Genomic DNA, 18,001 nt, shown 5'->3' on the forward strand with positions numbered 1-18,001 from the left:
ATGGAGGTCTGGTCTTGGGCAAGGAAAAGCGGAGTGGTGGGTGGTCCCCCAGCGTCTCAAGATGAACAAGATTAGGTAGGTGATGTGTAACAGGACTCCTAATAAAACTGTGGCCCGTGCTACCTTGTTTCGAGTCCAACGGACAGGCTCCCTGGTCCCAATTTTTATACCGCGATGACCCACGCAACGGCAATGCCTCGAGGCCACACAGTTTCACCGGGCGCTGCTCATTGATTACTGCCGGCTCGCAAGCTCGTCAATGCGGCGGGCCAAGGGGGGGCGGATCAACATCAAGCACACTGTGAAGATGGCTGCGATCTTCATCCCACAAGGGCAGCGAGCAGCATAACACGAGGCTGATCCCTCGACCTTGGCCTGCCGAAATACGAATCCCAAGTCTGAACAAGCGCAAAAGGTCGCTTGTTTAACGCGTACGCCAAATACGGGCCAGCTGGCTGTTTTCGTCTTTGGATGCCACTTGACCACGAGCCGCCCGACAACTCGATCTTGTCCACGACGTTGAAGCCGCTCTCCAAGTCGAATAATGCACCTTTGTCTACTTTGGCCAATAGCGAGGGGGAAGAAGGTTTCCAGTTCGGTTCATCAGTGATCACATTCGGATATTTTAATATACATATTGATTGGACCAGATCTTTGAGGGTGACAGAACTGTCAGGAGCGCTACTCCGTACTCCGTACGTGGCCACACACACACAAACACCAGACAGCAGCAAAAGCCAAGCCATGGGTTCGGCCCTGTGTGGCGCTGAGATCCCTGGAGCGCCTGCATCTGGGCGGCTGGGGCAGGAGGTGATATTGGCATCGGCAAACAAAGCCAGCCCGTGATAGAATTTCAAGGCCAGATAAGCGCGCAGAAACCGGTTTGCGGACCTTGAACGAGTTCATACTCAGGCATGAGCTGACGAAATGTTCAGCAAGTCGGACATGCTACCATTCCGGATTCCGTACTCTCCCTTCTTCGTGTACATACACGTATCTCGGCACTGTGTAATGGTGAAGAAAAACCGGGTCCCGATCGACAATTGAACGCGCAACGTCAGCTGTGGTTGTGTGGCAATGCGAAACATGGGGAGCCTCGGCGGTAGAGGTTTGGTCACACCACATCCTCCAAGCCTGTAACAAGGCCACTCCTGGCTGCTGGAACAACCCGGCATTACTCGGGACCATCCTTGTAGCTAGGAGTGCGCCTCGAAGCTGTGCCGAGTTCACTGCAATATATAACACGTGGCCTACGAAGGATCATTAAGGGATTGCACCTGCAATGCCCCGTACCGATTAGCGAGCGTAGTGCTGCCATCATCAAACTTGTTCACCACGGGCATGATGTGAACCAGGGTATTACGAAGACGGCCTCTCCAGCCTCGCAATTGGATAAAGCGTCATTGAGTGAATTTCGGCCCATGATGAGAATATACCCACTCATAATTTTGGCTGGTTGCAGCAAGGACTGGTTGAGCGAGCGGGTACAATTAATCTCCCGTTGGCTAGTGTCCCTCGAGATAAGCATTGGCACCCTATTGGCCTGACATTGCAAAGGTTACGATTCGCTTCAAGCATGGACATTTCTCGGGGAATTTCATGCAAGTCAAGGAGGAGAGTCAGGAGATAAAAGTTCGGAAGAAAAAGGTCCGCGGCACTCTTTGAACGGGATCTGAGTCCCACCAGACTGTCGCGCCAAACGCGGTTCATGTCTGGTCTTGTTCCTCTTCTCTGTCAATTGCAATGCACTACTCCGTACAGAGCACTCCGCACCTGACACGTTATTACAAGCCCGCTGGCCCCACCAAATAAAATGGAGACGGCCAAGACGGTCCCAACATTGAACCCTGGTTCGCCAGATGAGCCGGACAAAAAGCCAAGTCTTTGCCAAGGGTAAAAGGCAATCTAGCCCACGTGTAATTCTAGTCTGTTAAGAGCACTCGACCTAATAAGCTTGGGAAATCAGGCATCTTGGCTCCTGGAAGTAATTGATGGCCTGGGTTTATCACAAGAGCATTGTGATTTCGCATCTTCACAATGTAATTGTGTTGTTGTGCACGTTGAGCAGTTCGGCAAGATCGGTAATTTGGCGCGAAACTGTATTGGTTTCAATGTTCGCTCCGAACATCACATGTGCAGCGAGTTGGCCCTGAACATCAGTCATTTGGCTCTGGACATCAGTGACTTGTCTCTGGACACTAGTCTTAGGAATTCCAGCATCACACTCCTCCACTACCGCTGGAACATGCCGAGGACTGAGCTCAGACCGGATCTTGGCCATGATTTGAGTTTTTACGTCTTGGCTGAAGCTCAGTCTAACCGTGGGATATCGCTCCCAAGGCACGCTGTTAGCTGTTAGCAGAAGCATTCTGCTAGAAGAAGTCTCTCATCGCCAAGAGTACCTTGTCGAGGTAAGTTCAATGCAATAATAGCATGTCTCCGTGCGGAGCGATTTCCGCAGTGAAAGCCCTAGATAGCTGGACTGTGAATTGCTCGGCGGGCTTACTTTTTTTACTGGGTGCGCTTATGCTTTACTTGATACCTTTTTATAAGGTATTATATTATAATATGCTGGTATATATTTTGAAGCAATCAGCAAATGAAGCAGTAGGGCGCCCGCCGAGCAATTCTCGCTGAAGTCAGCTACATACCTGGGTAGGTTGGTAAATGCCGAGTACTGATAGCACCAATACCAGCAAGATGCAATAATCAGCCTAATCTGTTCAACGTCCAGTCAATCGGAGGACCCGGCTGATTGATCAAATTGCACAACGACTCGCAACTATACGTGGCTGCGAATCGTATATAATTGCCGCCAGCCGTTACATGCAACCGGCGGCTATCCCGCTTGTTACCATCCTGCAGGGTACATCCGTGTTTGCGGACAACGATGGGCACTCTTTCCGCGACGAGTCTTAAATAAAGCTACACACAGCTTTGAGTCGAGGGCCTTGGCGAAGAGTCACAGCTTAGCTAGTCCCAATATCTTCAAGACATGCAGATATATATTACACGGTGAGGACCCAATCATAAAGCCTGACAAAGGGGCATCGCCGACAAAGAACCTCGAGATTACAAACTAAACACATGACCTGATGGAAACCTTGGGTACAGCTGTTCCCTTTACAAGTATTATAGAATCTTCTTTCTCGCTGCGAAAATGATTGTCAAGATGGCTCTCAGAGCTGTGCTCATTCTATTACCACTTCCAACTACTATTGCAGTGCCAATACTTGGCGGAGAACCAACTGAAGCCAATGAACTACCTAGTACTGTTGCAATAAGAAGAGAAGGCGGCTGTGAAAAAGATGTCTGCGGTGGCGCGTTAATAAGCCCGGATACGATTGTTACAGCTGCTCATTGTTCTGAAAGCAAAGAGACAAAAGAACAAGTCCATGCGGGATCACTTGTAAGTTTTAATATTCAAGTGATGTTCAAAGAAATTTCTAATACAACACTGCAGGATAGGCCATCAGGTGGTATTATAGTCGACGTGTTATCCATTCACAACCACCCTGAATACAACTCTCTCAATGGAGATAATGACAGTCTGGAAACTATCTACTCTAATTCCCGAGAATAATTTAACCATCCGCTATGCTGAGTTGACAAGCGAGCACGATTATCCCTACATCTTTCTACCGGAAATAATTATAGGCGGTTGGTATGTTTAACCAGAGAAACAGTCTTCCCCTTTGTCTTTGTATCGAATTCTAGTATTTAGTTAGGGGTGTGTCAAAGTTAGGCGGTGTTCCGACAAGGCATATGCGTAAAGTACACCTTCAAGTGATGACTCGAGAGGCATGCGCAGAGACATATGAAGATAGTGCTTTCCCGCTTCCGATACAGAGTATATTCTGCGCAAGTTCAAAAGAAGGCGTCAAAGATGCTTGTCAGAAAGATAGTTGCGGCCCAGCTTATAAGCAAACACCAAAGCATTTACCGGCCTTGTAACAACTGGCTAAGGCTGTGGAAATCCTGCATATATATTATGATCAGTAAATATTTACCGTATACTGGGCAATTCTTGTACTCACGCTTGACTATAGCTTCTTTAAAAGCGTACGAAATATGATCAGAATGCTCTGATTTAGGCAAACGTAGTAAGGAAGATTACTCGATTAGCTTGCCTACCTATAATCTGTGGCAGGATATACTCACCAACCGACAAGTATACACTAATACATTTCCAGGTATTCAACGTCAAATCTATGGCAGCCGAAATGGGATTGCCGCAAAAGACAAGCTCTAGTTGTCGTGACGGCCAGCAGACACCATACAGGCCATGGTCATCATACGGCCAAATTTGGCTTTCGTTTCGCCAGTTACAGCATGGCCTACCGAATGGCATGTCACTCTTCTGCTCCTATTGAGTATCCGGTTGTAGTGGCAAATGCTGGCAGTATTTTTGAGCACCGTAGTCTTGGATATCTTCCCGATCTAGCCATCAGACCTCTGGCAGCCATGGTCAGTGCTGGTTACGAAAGACATCGCCGTGATGGCTCGGCACAAAAATTTGAACACGTGAAAAGACGGGCTGGCAAATGTGTGAAAACGGTACTCCTGAGGGATGTTGTACTTTCCAAGTCCCGTATCGAGCATGGTCCCGGCCATAATTTTGGCATTATCATGGCCCGGAAGATCCCAAAAAGGGTCAAGAATAAATCTTTGATAGGAGAGCTACGCAGAGAACTGTGATGGAACGATCTATTCAGGATATAATCCAACATGATACTTGGATACAAGCCTAATTAGGTGCGTTGGCAACGTGGCCGAGATTCGGAGCTCGTCTGTGCGACATGTCCTCCAACATGAATAACTAGATGTTGCCCTTTATGCCAGGCTTATTTCCCTCCGTCACTGCATCACGAAGAAATTAACGACCCCTCGCCCAAAAAATTACGCCGGCGCCGCTTGCGGCGTAAAGGATATCGACTTCCAGCAAAAGGCATGAGAGCCCGTATTCACAAAGAATGGCAGTCTGGTCGAGTAGACTGCCCTAATGCTATTATCCGGCGTAGAGCTGGTCCCTGACCTGCTGGCCGCCACAACGAAACGCTCGACATCTGGCTGTACAGCTCCTAATATACAAGACCAAGAGCATAATTCCTTGGCTATTCATATATAAATCCGTATACAAAGTTTGAGTTTATTCTCTCTTGAGAAGGGATGTAAATAGACTATTCGCGTCCAAAAGATATTCATGTTAACACGTGGTACGCTACCGGGCCTCGTATCCCCGTGCCGTGTGTGAGAGATAGTGTCAACACTATACATTCTAGTAGTTTGTATAATCTAGAGGGTGTATCTGTGACAAGGGCTCAATAGAGGGCTTGGAGCAATAGCTCAATTCAACTAATGACAGTTTTTGGTATCAAAGGTCCTTGGTTTTCCTCAAGGCCTTGAGGGACCGAAGACGTCTATTTATACAAGAAGTCGGTGAGGGCCTTCTGCCCTAGGTCCCGTGACCGTAGCCCTTGTGTAACCTGCGATTTCCGTGTAACAGTATCACGTTATTATTTCGGGCTGGTGATGAATAACGGCAACCAAGAAGGGCTGCCTCTAGTGTCCTGTATCGGTCGTGTATGGTAGCTGGTTAAACCCTTCACCATGCTCGCCATTAAATATTGCACTTGCTTTCAAGTAGTATGCCAGTGTTTATAGTTGCAGAGTGCGGTGTTAGTAGAGGCTACCACCGTCTACTAGAATCGTGAACAGATTAGGTCTATTGGCACCCTAGAGACGCGATATATGAACATGCAGCGTTGTGTCCGTCACAACTCAAGCTTAGTGTTCCTAGCTAGTCATTGCTTGGCGCCAATTTAAAGCACGGCTCTCAAGTGCTGGTTTGTGACTCGATATCGATGTCATGAGTAGTCCACTCGCAGTCAATAGGGAGGACAAGGATCCTTGTTCGGGTTTTCGCATATTCCGGGGTTCCCTCATTCGAATTCAACGGAGCCAATCACTTTTCGACATTCGCCCGTAGCCCCTATTTCCAATATCCACTTTCAGTGTTGGCTCCTGGTTCCAGTGGCCTCCATCTTCACACCGCTGTCTTCAGACATAGTGGGCGACAGTATCCCAAGATATGACCAGGTTGTCCCATGGGCTTGTAGGTCGACCTGCAAATGACTCAAAAAACATTCAGTCCTTAGCATCAGCATCACGAGACAAAGAGAGAGGGCGTTTCGTCCGCTATGGAGCATATCCCCGACGTCCAAGCCGACCACGGCGCGCCCAACACATTTCCTCTTACAGCACAGCAAGTTGAAGATACAATACGAGACTTCATCGATTCAATAAGCAAAGCCGCTGTTTGTGATTTGGCATCGAGGTATAATGGCGGAAGATGTTGCAGAATAGTCGATCAGCGGAATGGCAGCTTCAACATCTGTTTCTTTATTCTCTTTGATGCCGATGTCACATGGGTGGTAAGAATACCAATCGAGCCAGTGACCCGGAATGCCTGGGCCAAGGTCGTGAGTGAAGTGACAACCATCCGGTAAGCTTCATCGATTCGCGTACAGACGCATGGATAATAAATAAGTAGCCTTTACAGGTATATTAAACACAATACGACGATTCCTATTCCCGAAATACACGCATATGGAAAAGATACAACACTAGTGAAAGGAGCTTCAACTCCATTTATACTGATGGAATTTATACAAGGTCAACAACTTCACACGAGAACCGTCTTCCATGCCGCAGAACACCAACGGCGAAACTTATATATTGGTCTTATCGACACCTTGGCACAATTACGCAAGCTTGAGTTCTCAGCTGCGGGTTCGCTAATGCCTAACCCGGACAATCCGGATGACGAGTCAAATCCTGTTCTGGGCCCCTTCCTTTCCATGACTGTTAATGAATTAGAGCGGAAACTAGAACGGCCAGTGTTGACTGAAACCTTCACGTCTGTGAAACGCTTCATGGACCTTCATTGTCATATATTATCGCAGACATTTCAACTGCCCGTTGAAGAGCTCGACCGCAGGCAGGCAAAAATGGAGCTATTTGCCCTGGAAAGTGTATCGAAGGAGATCCCAAAACACATCCAGCTGCAAGAAGTACCAGAGCGCCCATATATATTAGCCCACCCGGATTTAAGATGTGGCAATATCATGGTTGACGATGACTTCCATATTCTGGGCATCATTGACTGGGAGTTTACGAGTACAATTCCCCAACAGATTTACATACCACCACCATGGATCACCGGCCATGACCCTGATACACTTCTTATGGTGACTGGTGTGCCGCGAGACCAAATTTGGCTAGAATTTCGCAGAGTCCTGGAGGAGTTGCACAAGACATCAAGCGGTTGGACGCAGTTATGTCAAGATTGGGGATTGTTGCACCAAGACGACACACAAAGTCAAGATTTTCTCCTGGAACTGTCACCGATAGTTCAAATACTACGTCACCCTTCTAGCCTGATAGATGTGTACTACCCTTCCATTTTTCAACGGCTATTCGGGTCTGAAACGCGTAGGGATGCCGTGGTCAACGAGTTTTTTGAACAGAGTAAAAATCAAGCTATTGCAGAGCAAATTGAGCTTCATATTCAGAAATCGGAGCGATACACCGAATACTTGCGCAACAACAATTTACTCATTCCGTATGAACGGCCTCAGCAGATCCAGGAATTCTTGAAAAGGGCAAAGGCTTTGTTACAGGCTGGAGAAGCACGTCACGGCAAGGAGATTGAGGAATAGCCTGAGAGGTCCATTTTAATAGCCATAGCCTTGAGTCTGCGCCTCTAATTCCCGCTCCCACTCCTGCAACTCAGTCAACTTGTTCCACAACCTGCCATTAACCGCCTCCTTTTCAACCAGATTTAGCGGCAAGAATGGTGGAAGACAGACTGTTTCTGCCTGACGCAACCACAGGATTCACAGCATTACGTCCATGTCCTTTCTCAACTCGATGCTGTCAGGTTAAGAATTAGGTAATACTGAAAACGGACAATGAGACGGCGTACGTAAGCAGTGTCTAGCGATAATGAGAGACGGTTTGCCAAGAAGCTTATCAATTTGACGCCTCTGGAGGCTAGGGGCCATGGTGTGAACCTCGCCCAGTACTTGCAAGTTATTAGGACGAGTGTTTTCAATTAGATCGTGACTGCTTTAATAATTCATTTCCATAATACGAGCCTAATTAAGCATAATTGTTGGAATGTTAATCATTTACAGTGGCATTTCCTTTGCTATTTCCCCCAGGGCTACAGCCAGATGCTCTTCTTAAGCGCGGGGCGGTTTCTCGGCTGCGTTGACCTAGACTCAATGATTCCAGATGCATGATTATTCTTACCCACCAAATATAGTTTGTACGATCTAAAAGAATAAGACTTCTTGCTAAAACTCGTCGATTTAGTACCTTTTGCCTATGTGCACATTAGTAAATCTGCAAAGAAAAACGATATCAGGGGCTGGTGTTGACACTTTGCTTCGGGGTTTTCTGCTGCGAGTAAAACATTTTGTGCTCCCTAGCAAGAAAGATCTTTCTGGTGATTAATGTAGACGTAGACTCGCTTCCGCATTCATTTTGCAGGATGTTCACCAAGAAAATGGCCAAATCGGCAAGATCAGGCTGGCTTCGAATGTCTAACTTCAAAGGAAAAGCGTAGCGAATAATCTCTAGAGATAAGTACAGTTTTTGGACACCTCGTTAATTGTGAATGTGAAGAGAGGTTTACGCACAACGAATATAGGGTGCAAAGACAAGTCGTCGAACATATGATACAATATCACACCTCCAGGTACACAAGTTGGTCCATCTCCGGGTAGTCTAGTTGGTTTATGGCGTCTGACTGTAATTGTCTATTCAGTTGAATCAGAATGTCGCGTGTTCGAATCACGCCCGGGAGATTTTTTTGCTTCAGCATATCACGGTTGTCTGGTTTGGGTTCACCTGACTCAGGGCATGGACAAGGGATAACAAGCCGGGGCACCCATGCCAGCAGATAGAGACATGGAGTCTTTTCCAGCGTTATTATATGTAATACACAATACACCGTCTATAGTGATAGGTTTGCTTATCAAGAAGTGCACACTAATATACTATCATATGGGTTGTGCTATTTGGGCAGCCAAAATCTGGATATATCCTCAGGTACCGGACGTGGTTGAATGCTTTTTGTCCCCCACTGTAATGCAGTACTCAAGATGGGCTATCAGGTTAGTATAGCATGTATTACCTTGTTTTAATGACGAACTTTCCACACACACTCGTGTACATTTCTTCGGGCCGCCCCAAATTCGAAACGAAGCTGTAACATCAACAGCCGACGAGTCGACGGGGTATTGATAAAACTGGGGTCTGTTGCCATAAACAGAATGGTCTATGTACCGAGCATTTGGTCCCATTTGTATGGCCCAGAGTTCTTCCGAGTTTTGTGTCGGCATCTTAGTCTAAGAACTATTACCGAAGGGACGGCACTGAAAGGCCGAACAGCCAGTTAGGGCAACGCTAAGACGACCAGCCTCATCTCACAACACTGTGATGGCTCAATTGGCTCATCATGGACGGCTGCGGCAAGGAAGACGGTGCCAATACCGTCAAAAATAAGAACGCGCTCTAATCAGACAGCAACCATTTATACCCCCTCTAAGTGGAAGAGAAATAACCCACTTAGTTGCCAACGGGTATATTCCGTTAATAAATACCCGCAGCTGAACCACCACCAGGTTCGCCGGTGCTTGCGATTGAAGCGGCGGTCTAGAACATATCTCTCCCGATACAGGAGACTGTAGACACGTCCTAATGGTAATGTACCCGGCCCGAAATGAAAGCAAACGAATATTGACAAACTTGCTTTCGTGTCAGCCAGGTCCAGATCTAGAGGAGATTCTGCAGGCGGCATGCGGCGAATCACAAGAATGGAACCATGAAGAAAACCAACAGAATTGCGCATAGTTAACTTAAAAGAATAAGAAACAAGACGTAAAAATACGAAATAAGCAGAAAAATACAAAACAAGACATGAAAACATAAAACAGGACATGAAAACACAAAGCAGGCCTGGGCACAAACAATCTGGTAGCTCCCACGGTGGTCGCGAGCCGCAAAAAAAAAACTCGCCAATAATACCAAATCCTCCTTTGAGAAACCAAAGACCATGTTCAGTTTTCGAAGATGTGCTGTAACACGGTCAAAGTAGCGCGGCTTGGAACGCGAGGTTCAAGCTTAATTTAATAAACAACTTTAGGGAACAAAAGGTCCTTGGTTTTCTAAGAGGCCGAGAGGGGTCAGACGTCTCTATAAATGTAAGAAGTCGGTGAGCGCTAGAGGCTTGAGGCAGCCCTCGCCAAAGTCTGACTCTGAGCTCTCGTGATACGTTTATTGCCCGATGTCTTTGTCCAGGTTTTGACCGTGTGACACGTGCAAGGATGACGGAGCCCATAACTCGGCTAGTTCAAGTGCTTTCTGAGACCCATGATATGGCATTAAAGGTGACTGATAGTGGTCTCGGTACTTAAATCGGCCTTTATCAATGGGAGAAGCCGAGATGCGCCCCCGATAGTCCAATCGAAAACCAAGGGCTTCATAGATGCTTCCGACTGACAAGTTCGGGCCAGCGAGAACCTCGCTAATGTCGGTAGATTGGATAAAGCCACCCCTGCGCATTAAACAAATGACCTGAGTACTAGGATATGTTAATAATAAAGTAAATTTATATACTATATTACATAAAAATATAATATTATGTATCATGATAGATTAGTAAAATACTTACATCCAATCGCGACACCCAAAATACTTATTATCAATGCAGACAAACTGGAACTCGGACGCTGCATGGTAGAATAGCAGCCTAAGAACATCGCCAACTTTCCAGGGGTGAATAGGTAGACTGCAAGTCCAAAGTGATTTGCTAGAGGGATTAGAACTGAGGGAAGGGCTGGCTATAAAGTCGCCACATTGAAAGATAACTTGTCGGCCATCTATAGACTCTCCCTCGCTCTGGTACTTAAAGTTGACATATACCTCTAGTCGCATACCCTCATAGGTCCCACATTTATCCGCGAAGATGATCTTAAACACTGCATGGTTGGCAGCCTGCTTCTTTTCGGCGATGCCTTCTTCGCCATGTTGGCCTTGTTCTGGCGTTGTTGTCTTCAAGAGCTCAACATACAATTTAGAGCACACGGTCTGCAGGAATGATTGAGGCAATGCATTTCGGTTCTCCGACAGGTTAAAAGATATTCGATCACCGGTCTGGGAGTCCATCGAGAGGGTAACGGGAAAGAAGGGAAGGTGAGCATGTACATCAGGTGTGTAGGAGAGGAAGTAGCAGTTCTTGGCAGCACCAGACACTTTAATACTCCTCGACGTGACTGAAAGATTCTAAGAATGAAACAATGCAAGGCTTTGCAGACTATGAACCGTTGGGCGAGGAGCAAAGAGGACAATCGCCATGGGGACATGGTGCAAAGATGTCCACGCGAGTCCAAGCTTGAGGCGTTTGACGAAGCGCCTTTTCAGGGCCAGCCCTACAAGGCCATTCATCATTCTTGGATCTTTATACCTGAATGTACTGACTGGATCAACAAAGAAACTTTGAAACCAACAAACAGCAATTTCCGTCCCGTGGGTGTAGATGCATGTGCCGACAAAAACGTCGACGGCAGCCGTCACGTGCCATGTTGACCATTGTCTCTCCGATTTCATTCCACTTGGCCCTGCAGCTCGCCTCCTTTTTCATTCATCGGACAGCAGCACCTTAATCACGCCTACAATACGCGATACATTCAGCATGTCGAGCCCAGTCCGTATGACAAGGGAGTGGCACGGCTCAGCGCTGCCCTTGCATGTCACAATCCCGCTGCCCTCACCAGCCGAACTGGTGCGGCTCTGCACCAAATCTCACCCCCTTGGTTATACCGTCGGCATGCCCTACCCAGATGCGGATTCTCCTGTTTTTTGGATCAAGTATTGTTCGTCCATCATATGGAACGAGCTGGCCGCACAGAAAATGGCTCATGATGGACTTGGCGAGCTCAACTCCCCAGTCAAGGCACCGGCGGTCTATTATGGCTGCCAGGTGACTGTCCATACAGGTGACCCCGATGCGTGGCCTCAACGTCGATCATATGTTGTGATGGAGTATATTCCAGGCAAGACTGCGGCTCAACGCTTGAAAGAGGCAACTGATGATGCGACCAAGGATGACATATACAAACAAGTAGCGCTGGCTTTGTCAGAGTTGCATCGCATCCCGGTGCCCCAGAACTCGCGTCCCGCAGCTGTCAACGGAGAGACCATATGCAACGTGCTCTTTTACGACAACGTGGCCTCACTACATTACAGAAATGTAACTGAATTAGAACAACACTTTAATGCGGTACGTGATGCCTTGAGGTAATACTCGCATCATGTCGTCATTCTGACAATTCTCCACGCCTTAGTTTCTCTCCCTGACAAGACAAAAACATCGCGTCAAGAATCTTGCGCAAGAACCCATGGTATTTTGTTACTCGGACATTTGGCTAGGCAACTTCATACTCGATGATGAGGGCCGCGTTACTGTGGTGGACTTTGAACTCGCGAGTATCCTGCCGTCTAGCTTCGCCAAGTTTGCCCTGGCCGATTCCCGATCGAAAATGAACAGAGACATTGGACCCATGGTGGTAGTTCCACAAGCAAAAGACATTGACAACACACGCGCACTTAGTGCCATTTCATGCCTAGTACAGGTGCGGGCAGGGTTTGCAAAGGCCGGCCGCAAAATTCTTGGATATTATGAGATGGAAGAAGTTGACAGGGTGGATAAATTGGTGACAGACGAGCATGGACAACCCGTGTCTGCGCCGGCCGAGACGTCGGTGATCCCGGAACCAGAACCAGAACCGGAGCCGGAGCCGGAACCGACAGTAGATTACTCTGTGCAGCGTCTACCGCCGCCCATTAGCCCAGGGTGGGAGCAGAAGTGGCGACAATATATGGGCGAGGAACACGTCACACAGGCGAAATCGAAGTCCCCCTTATGCCTTAAATAAGCTTCAATTTCGCCCAACCACGACGTATTCAATGAGCATTGCACAGAGAACGCAAAACAAACCCATCATTTCCAGCATGCTCACTGCAAGACGTGTTACTCTTGACGTGTCGGAGAAGGCAAAAAGCCTCCGAGAGCCCAGCAGTATGGCCAACGTCAACACGGGTGACACTTTGTCCTGCTCTCGACATACTCGGCACCAGTGTTGAAGCATTTTTATTGCCTTCATGGCGTTTTCAGAGCTGGGCGCCTGCACCAGAAGAGCCACGAGAAAATTGGACACGAGACGCCGTGTCCCTTGTCAGCACGACGAGACATTCATCGGCCCGGAGGCCACAACTCAGGTCCGGAAGTGCACGCCACACATACACTACTAATATGAGATGGGCAAAGTAGGTGGTAGTTGGATATACATAGGTGCCAGGCCTCATGGTGTAGAGACTGGCCTTGGATGGCTCGGGTACAGGTATAGAAGCGCGTCATGCGCTGAGCTGGTCAAAAAGGGGCTTTGCGGCTTGAGTCGACGGTTTTCAGTCTTCAGTAAGCTTCTAACATGCAACGAAGAGAACTGAAACAGCGCCAGTGGCGTAAAAGTTTTAGCATAAAAGTAGCCGCGGAAACATACCAACGTGATTCTTGTATCGAGTCTGCAACCCCAGCAAGACGGGCCATATCTCGAAACGCCGTGTATGAGTTGGAAACAAGTGTCTCCGAGTATGGTGCATGATAGCGTTCAAAGTTTATACTATCAAGCTCACTCGTATTCCATTCGTGGCGTCTTAGGGGGGATGTCCTAGGAGCAATACATCCACTTGTCTTCGATGAAGACACGCCACTAAAGCCTTTGGCGAAGTCTTTATTCTCGTGCCGGGATGCCAAACATGCGGCACTCAACATGTAGCTCCAAGCCATGACCAAGGCCAACAATAAAGCCCATAAAGGACCATGTGAATGGAGTATCAGAAGAGGCACAACAGCATCGACCACTGCTGGCTTTGTGCAGATATCGCAACGCGGCTTCGAATATCGATAACCGCGATCGGTGAAGGGCTTCTTGGATAGGTCAAGTTTGTAGACAATGCGCCCTATTTTACCTGGTGGAGGGTGGTGATAATCGTACGTAACGGCGAGTTGATCGTCGTATACCGCTGCAGCAAGTGGGTTGGAGTGCTTTCTAAGACTGCGTTCAGGGACTGACTCGATTGACGTGAGGCCGAATTGCCATCGTGAAATAATAGGTAGGACTGGGAATGCGGATTTGGGGAATCTCGGGCTGGTTAGTCCATCCATGATGCTGGGTTGAGGCGACATTCGGAACTTACAATGGAACCGTGTCCCATGTGCCGGAGAGAACAACTTAGAAGGTTTCTAGCTCAGTTCTCATGAGGTTCAGCGGCTCAAGCAAAAACGACTTTAATATTCAGACTAAGCCCAATCAGGAATCTTCCCTCAACTTTATATTTGCGCCATTATTAAGCAACACTGGGCATCTAGTTCAACCAGAGGCGGGGTCTAGCACAATGCCCGTTACACATCGCTCCGCTGCCCACGGAATCGAGGCCGTGTTTCTACCTCCCAATATTCTGAATGAAGGAAGGCAAGAGTGCTTATCGAAAGCTTGTTATCGTTGGCGATGGCGGTTGCGGGAAGACCTGCCTGTTGACGTGAGTTTTTCTTTCTTTGGCAAGATTCTACCAGACCCCACCGTGGAATACGGGCCTCTTTACTTTTACATCCAACCCGTTATCTATACTAAGATAAATGCAGTGTCTTCTGCAAAGGTGTATTTCCCGAGGTAAGACTACTGTCATTAATTGAGCAAGTATTCCAGTGCCTCTCGGATAGCCCTGCATTTGACCTTGGCCACATAACGTTTACGTCCTGAAAACCGTGACGACTTTTACCAATTCCCTGATATACTAATTTTCGCCAAGGCATATGTACCTACCGTATTCGAGAGCTATGTTCAACAAGTTCAAGTTGATGACACCTCCGTCGAGCTAGCTCTATGGGACACAGCAGGCCAAGAAGAATATGACCGCTTTCGTATCCATTCATACCCCAATGCCGATATTGTTTTGGTCTGCTTTGCTCTCAATAACTCTGTTTCTCTTTCCAATATTGAGAAAAAGGTAATTCTATTCATGTATTACAAACACACAATCAACAACTGCCAACTACTCTTTCTGTACTTAGTGGCATCGCGAAGTCTCTCAATATTGCCCCAATGTCCCCATCATTTTAGTCGGTTGCAAGAAGGATCTGCAGAACCAGCAATATAGGTCTAATGTGACCAGTAACTTGGCGCAGACGAGTACATTTACAATCCCGAAAAAGGTAACTTGAGCATCTCTGATCGAAGATCGTAACGCTGTGATTATCGTCACACAGGATTTGACGTGGATTGCGTATACATGCAGCCTGTGCTAACAGATCCTACCAATAGATCAGGAAGATACGAAAACTGCTAAAAGCTGTCGGTTACATCGAGTGCTCAGCGTTGAGCGGCGAGGGGGTACAAGACGTGTTTAAAGTAGCTGCTACTCATGCTGTCCAATGCCAAAGCAGTTCCAATAAACAAGACGGGTGTATTATTCTATAATTTGACGTTTTCATTTCGGAAGACAGATAAAGCAGACTAAATACACGCGCAATAAAATACTCTTCATCCAACCCCGAACCTTGTACTCTTAGTGTTTCCCTCCTAATTTTGAACCGTCGTTGCATCATCTTGGCTCACAAACGTAGCTGGACACCGGCGTGTCCTGTTGACCTTGAAGTCAAATACATCCAGTCGTTGGTAGCCGCCCACGACGTCATGGTACTGTTTTCCTTCAACACAGTCCTCCACGTTTATATCCGCGTACAAGATTCCCTCAACATCTTGCAAAAAGGGAGTAGGCGTTTGGGTCTGTGTCTCATTGTTGACAGTAAAGCCTGTCAACTGCGCTCCCGTAGGATCCAGAAACATGGTAGCGCCGCGCTGGGAGTTCTCCAACACGCGCCTCAAATGCGCGGAGCCGCCGGAAATTTCCTCAATCGAATCCTGTCCCAGCATGCCACAGCAGAGGACACCAAAACATTTGGCTTCAAAACAGTGGCCAGCAGCACGAGTTCGATTGGCTGCAACATTGTCATAGTTTGCGCCGCGTGATGCAGTTGGACGCGTCGCATCCTTGCCATCTCGGGAGGGATCAAGCCGGGTTGGCCATATCGCCGGCCAAGTCGATATGTGAATTTGTTCACCCTGGGCCATGAGAGCATATCTGGCGAGCGGGTTGGTGTTCTCGCCACAGATCAGGTTGCCAATTTTTCCAAACGGCGTTTCGGCAACTCGCAAACCATGGCCATCGCCGGGGGCCCAGGTGAGCTTCTCAAAAAAAGTCGGTACCAACTTCCGATGATGAATAAGAACTTCACCCTGGCCGCTGATGAAGAGATTGGAATTGAATAGTGTGGCACTACTGAAGCCAACCTTTTCTGAAAAGCCAAGGCTAACCATCATGTTGAACTCCTTTGCAGCTGCGCGTATATCCTGAATCTCCTCTCCATCAGCATATATAGACTCTATTGCCATGCGCTTAAAAAGGTCATGGTTGGCAGTTGGTGGGCGAATGGCACTCCATACAGGAAATGCAGGGATGAATGTCTCCGGGAAGACGACGAGGTTGGCTCTCCGTGCCGCCGCCTGTTCAATCAGTCCAATGGCCTTTTGGGTAGTCGTCTTGGCTGATAGGAAAATAGACGACACATGACAAGTCGCTACTCTGATAGGAATGGGCATGGTTTGACGGGGTTTTCCAAGTGCGTGCGGAGTTGAATAGCGGATTAGAATTGAGGGGTTACATGTCAACGGCTTGAAAGTATAAATAGGATAAACGTCTGGTGTGGTCGTACAAATGCTGAGCTAATTGGTACCTCGGCGCTTGTTCTGGGCGCCGATACGCCTGTCCATTCTGTTGCTGTAAAAGTACAATAATTAGCCTTGTTGTCCGTAGATTTGTTCGGTTTGATCTCTTTAGTGCCAAAAATAAAATGTCGGAGATGTAATATCTTTGGTTTAGGCTTTACTCTTGCTATAGCAAGATGCGGGTATTGACCGTGGCATAAAATATCTATGTATTGATTAACAATCTGGTAATTTGCCCAGACTTTTTATAGCTTTCGTTACTCTTGGATAGAAAGCTGGAATCAACGTCCGGTTGGCGGTAACGAAACATGGCCTCTTTGTGGCCGGTTCCGGCTACATCGCATCTTTGACTAGCTTCTTTCCAAAGTCTGGTATAGAGGTGGTCGTAAAATTATCTCGAAACAATTAACAAATAGGACACATAGAACAGAATCCTATACTCTTTAGACCCAATAGGAAATGCAGGGCTTAGCTCCTGCGGCAGCGCCCAACCTTGAACCCCGGGCCAGATTATCGCCTTCTTCTTTGCCTAATCGTCAAGTAGGTCCACGAGGTCAAGTGGGTCTTATCCGTGGCTGGATATTATTGCCGGTATACTAGAAACTTAAACCCCTCGTCAAGTATAACTGCAAGGCACAGGCTGCTAAAATGAGAGGTAAAACTAAACGCACAAATATATAAACAAATAAAAGTATATATATCGAAGTAGAAGTAAATAATTAGCTTTAAAATAAATAATATAAATACTTATATTAAACGCAAATATATAAATTATAAAGCGGAAACCGGGCAATATAAATTAGCTAATAGTTTATAAATACTAGTACTAGTTCTTAACTATTAATAGCATATATTATCCACGTAATAAGAGCTGTAGTAGCTAGATAAACTTGCGAAGACTCTTGTTTCTCTTATTTAGTCGGCTGCAAAGCCGACAGTTATTGTGTCTGGAGGGAAACACGAAATACGCTGTAATAGACTCGATATAACAAAACAGTAATATATTTTATACTAGAGCTAAGCTTTCGTAATAGTATATTACCTTTTATATATATTATACTTTTTATAATTTTTTTTATATTTTTAAC

The 18,001-nt window shown here is 47.0% G+C and overlaps 6 protein-coding genes across 6 annotated transcripts; 4 read left to right on the forward strand and 2 right to left on the reverse strand.

Moving 5' to 3' along the window:
• Positions 1–3,172: 3,172 nt before the first annotated feature.
• MAA_08297 (uncharacterized protein) lies at positions 3,173–4,698 on the forward strand (the record flags this gene model as incomplete). Its single annotated transcript, XM_007826295.1, has 3 exons — positions 3,173–3,409; positions 3,540–3,664; positions 4,194–4,698. 3 exons carry the CDS (start codon positions 3,173–3,175, stop codon positions 4,696–4,698), a joined length of 867 nt encoding a protein of 288 aa, XP_007824486.1.
• Positions 4,699–6,200: 1,502 nt separating this feature from the next.
• MAA_08296 (phosphotransferase) lies at positions 6,201–6,509 on the forward strand (the record flags this gene model as incomplete). Its single annotated transcript, XM_007826294.2, has 1 exon — positions 6,201–6,509. The coding sequence occupies one exon, from the start codon at positions 6,201–6,203 to the stop codon at positions 6,507–6,509; it is 309 nt and encodes a 102-aa protein (XP_007824485.2).
• Positions 6,510–6,800: 291 nt separating this feature from the next.
• Positions 6,801–7,721, forward strand: MAA_10756 (uncharacterized protein; the record flags this gene model as incomplete). Its single annotated transcript, XM_011412474.1, has 1 exon — positions 6,801–7,721. The coding sequence occupies one exon, from the start codon at positions 6,801–6,803 to the stop codon at positions 7,719–7,721; it is 921 nt and encodes a 306-aa protein (XP_011410776.1).
• Positions 7,722–10,344: 2,623 nt separating this feature from the next.
• On the reverse strand, positions 10,345–11,432 carry MAA_08295 (uncharacterized protein; the record flags this gene model as incomplete). The annotated part of the gene is made up of 3 exons (XM_007826293.1): positions 10,345–10,651; positions 10,742–11,352; positions 11,385–11,432. 3 exons carry the CDS (start codon positions 11,430–11,432, stop codon positions 10,345–10,347), a joined length of 966 nt encoding a protein of 321 aa, XP_007824484.1.
• Positions 11,433–11,761: 329 nt separating this feature from the next.
• On the forward strand, positions 11,762–13,004 carry MAA_08294 (Aminoglycoside phosphotransferase; the record flags this gene model as incomplete). The annotated part of the gene is made up of 2 exons (XM_007826292.1): positions 11,762–12,349; positions 12,414–13,004. The coding sequence occupies 2 exons, from the start codon at positions 11,762–11,764 to the stop codon at positions 13,002–13,004; spliced, it is 1,179 nt and encodes a 392-aa protein (XP_007824483.1).
• A 2,703-nt stretch (positions 13,005–15,707) lies between these two features.
• MAA_08292 (Nitrilase/cyanide hydratase and apolipoprotein N-acyltransferase) lies at positions 15,708–16,787 on the reverse strand (the record flags this gene model as incomplete). The annotated part of the gene is made up of 1 exon (XM_007826290.1): positions 15,708–16,787. One exon carries the CDS (start codon positions 16,785–16,787, stop codon positions 15,708–15,710), a length of 1,080 nt encoding a protein of 359 aa, XP_007824481.1.
• Between the last annotated feature and the right edge of the window lie 1,214 nt (positions 16,788–18,001).

Source organism: Metarhizium robertsii (genome assembly GCF_000187425.2).
Source record: "Metarhizium robertsii ARSEF 23 chromosome Unknown MAA_Scf_1, whole genome shotgun sequence".
Classification (NCBI taxonomy): domain Eukaryota; kingdom Fungi; phylum Ascomycota; class Sordariomycetes; order Hypocreales; family Clavicipitaceae; genus Metarhizium; species Metarhizium robertsii.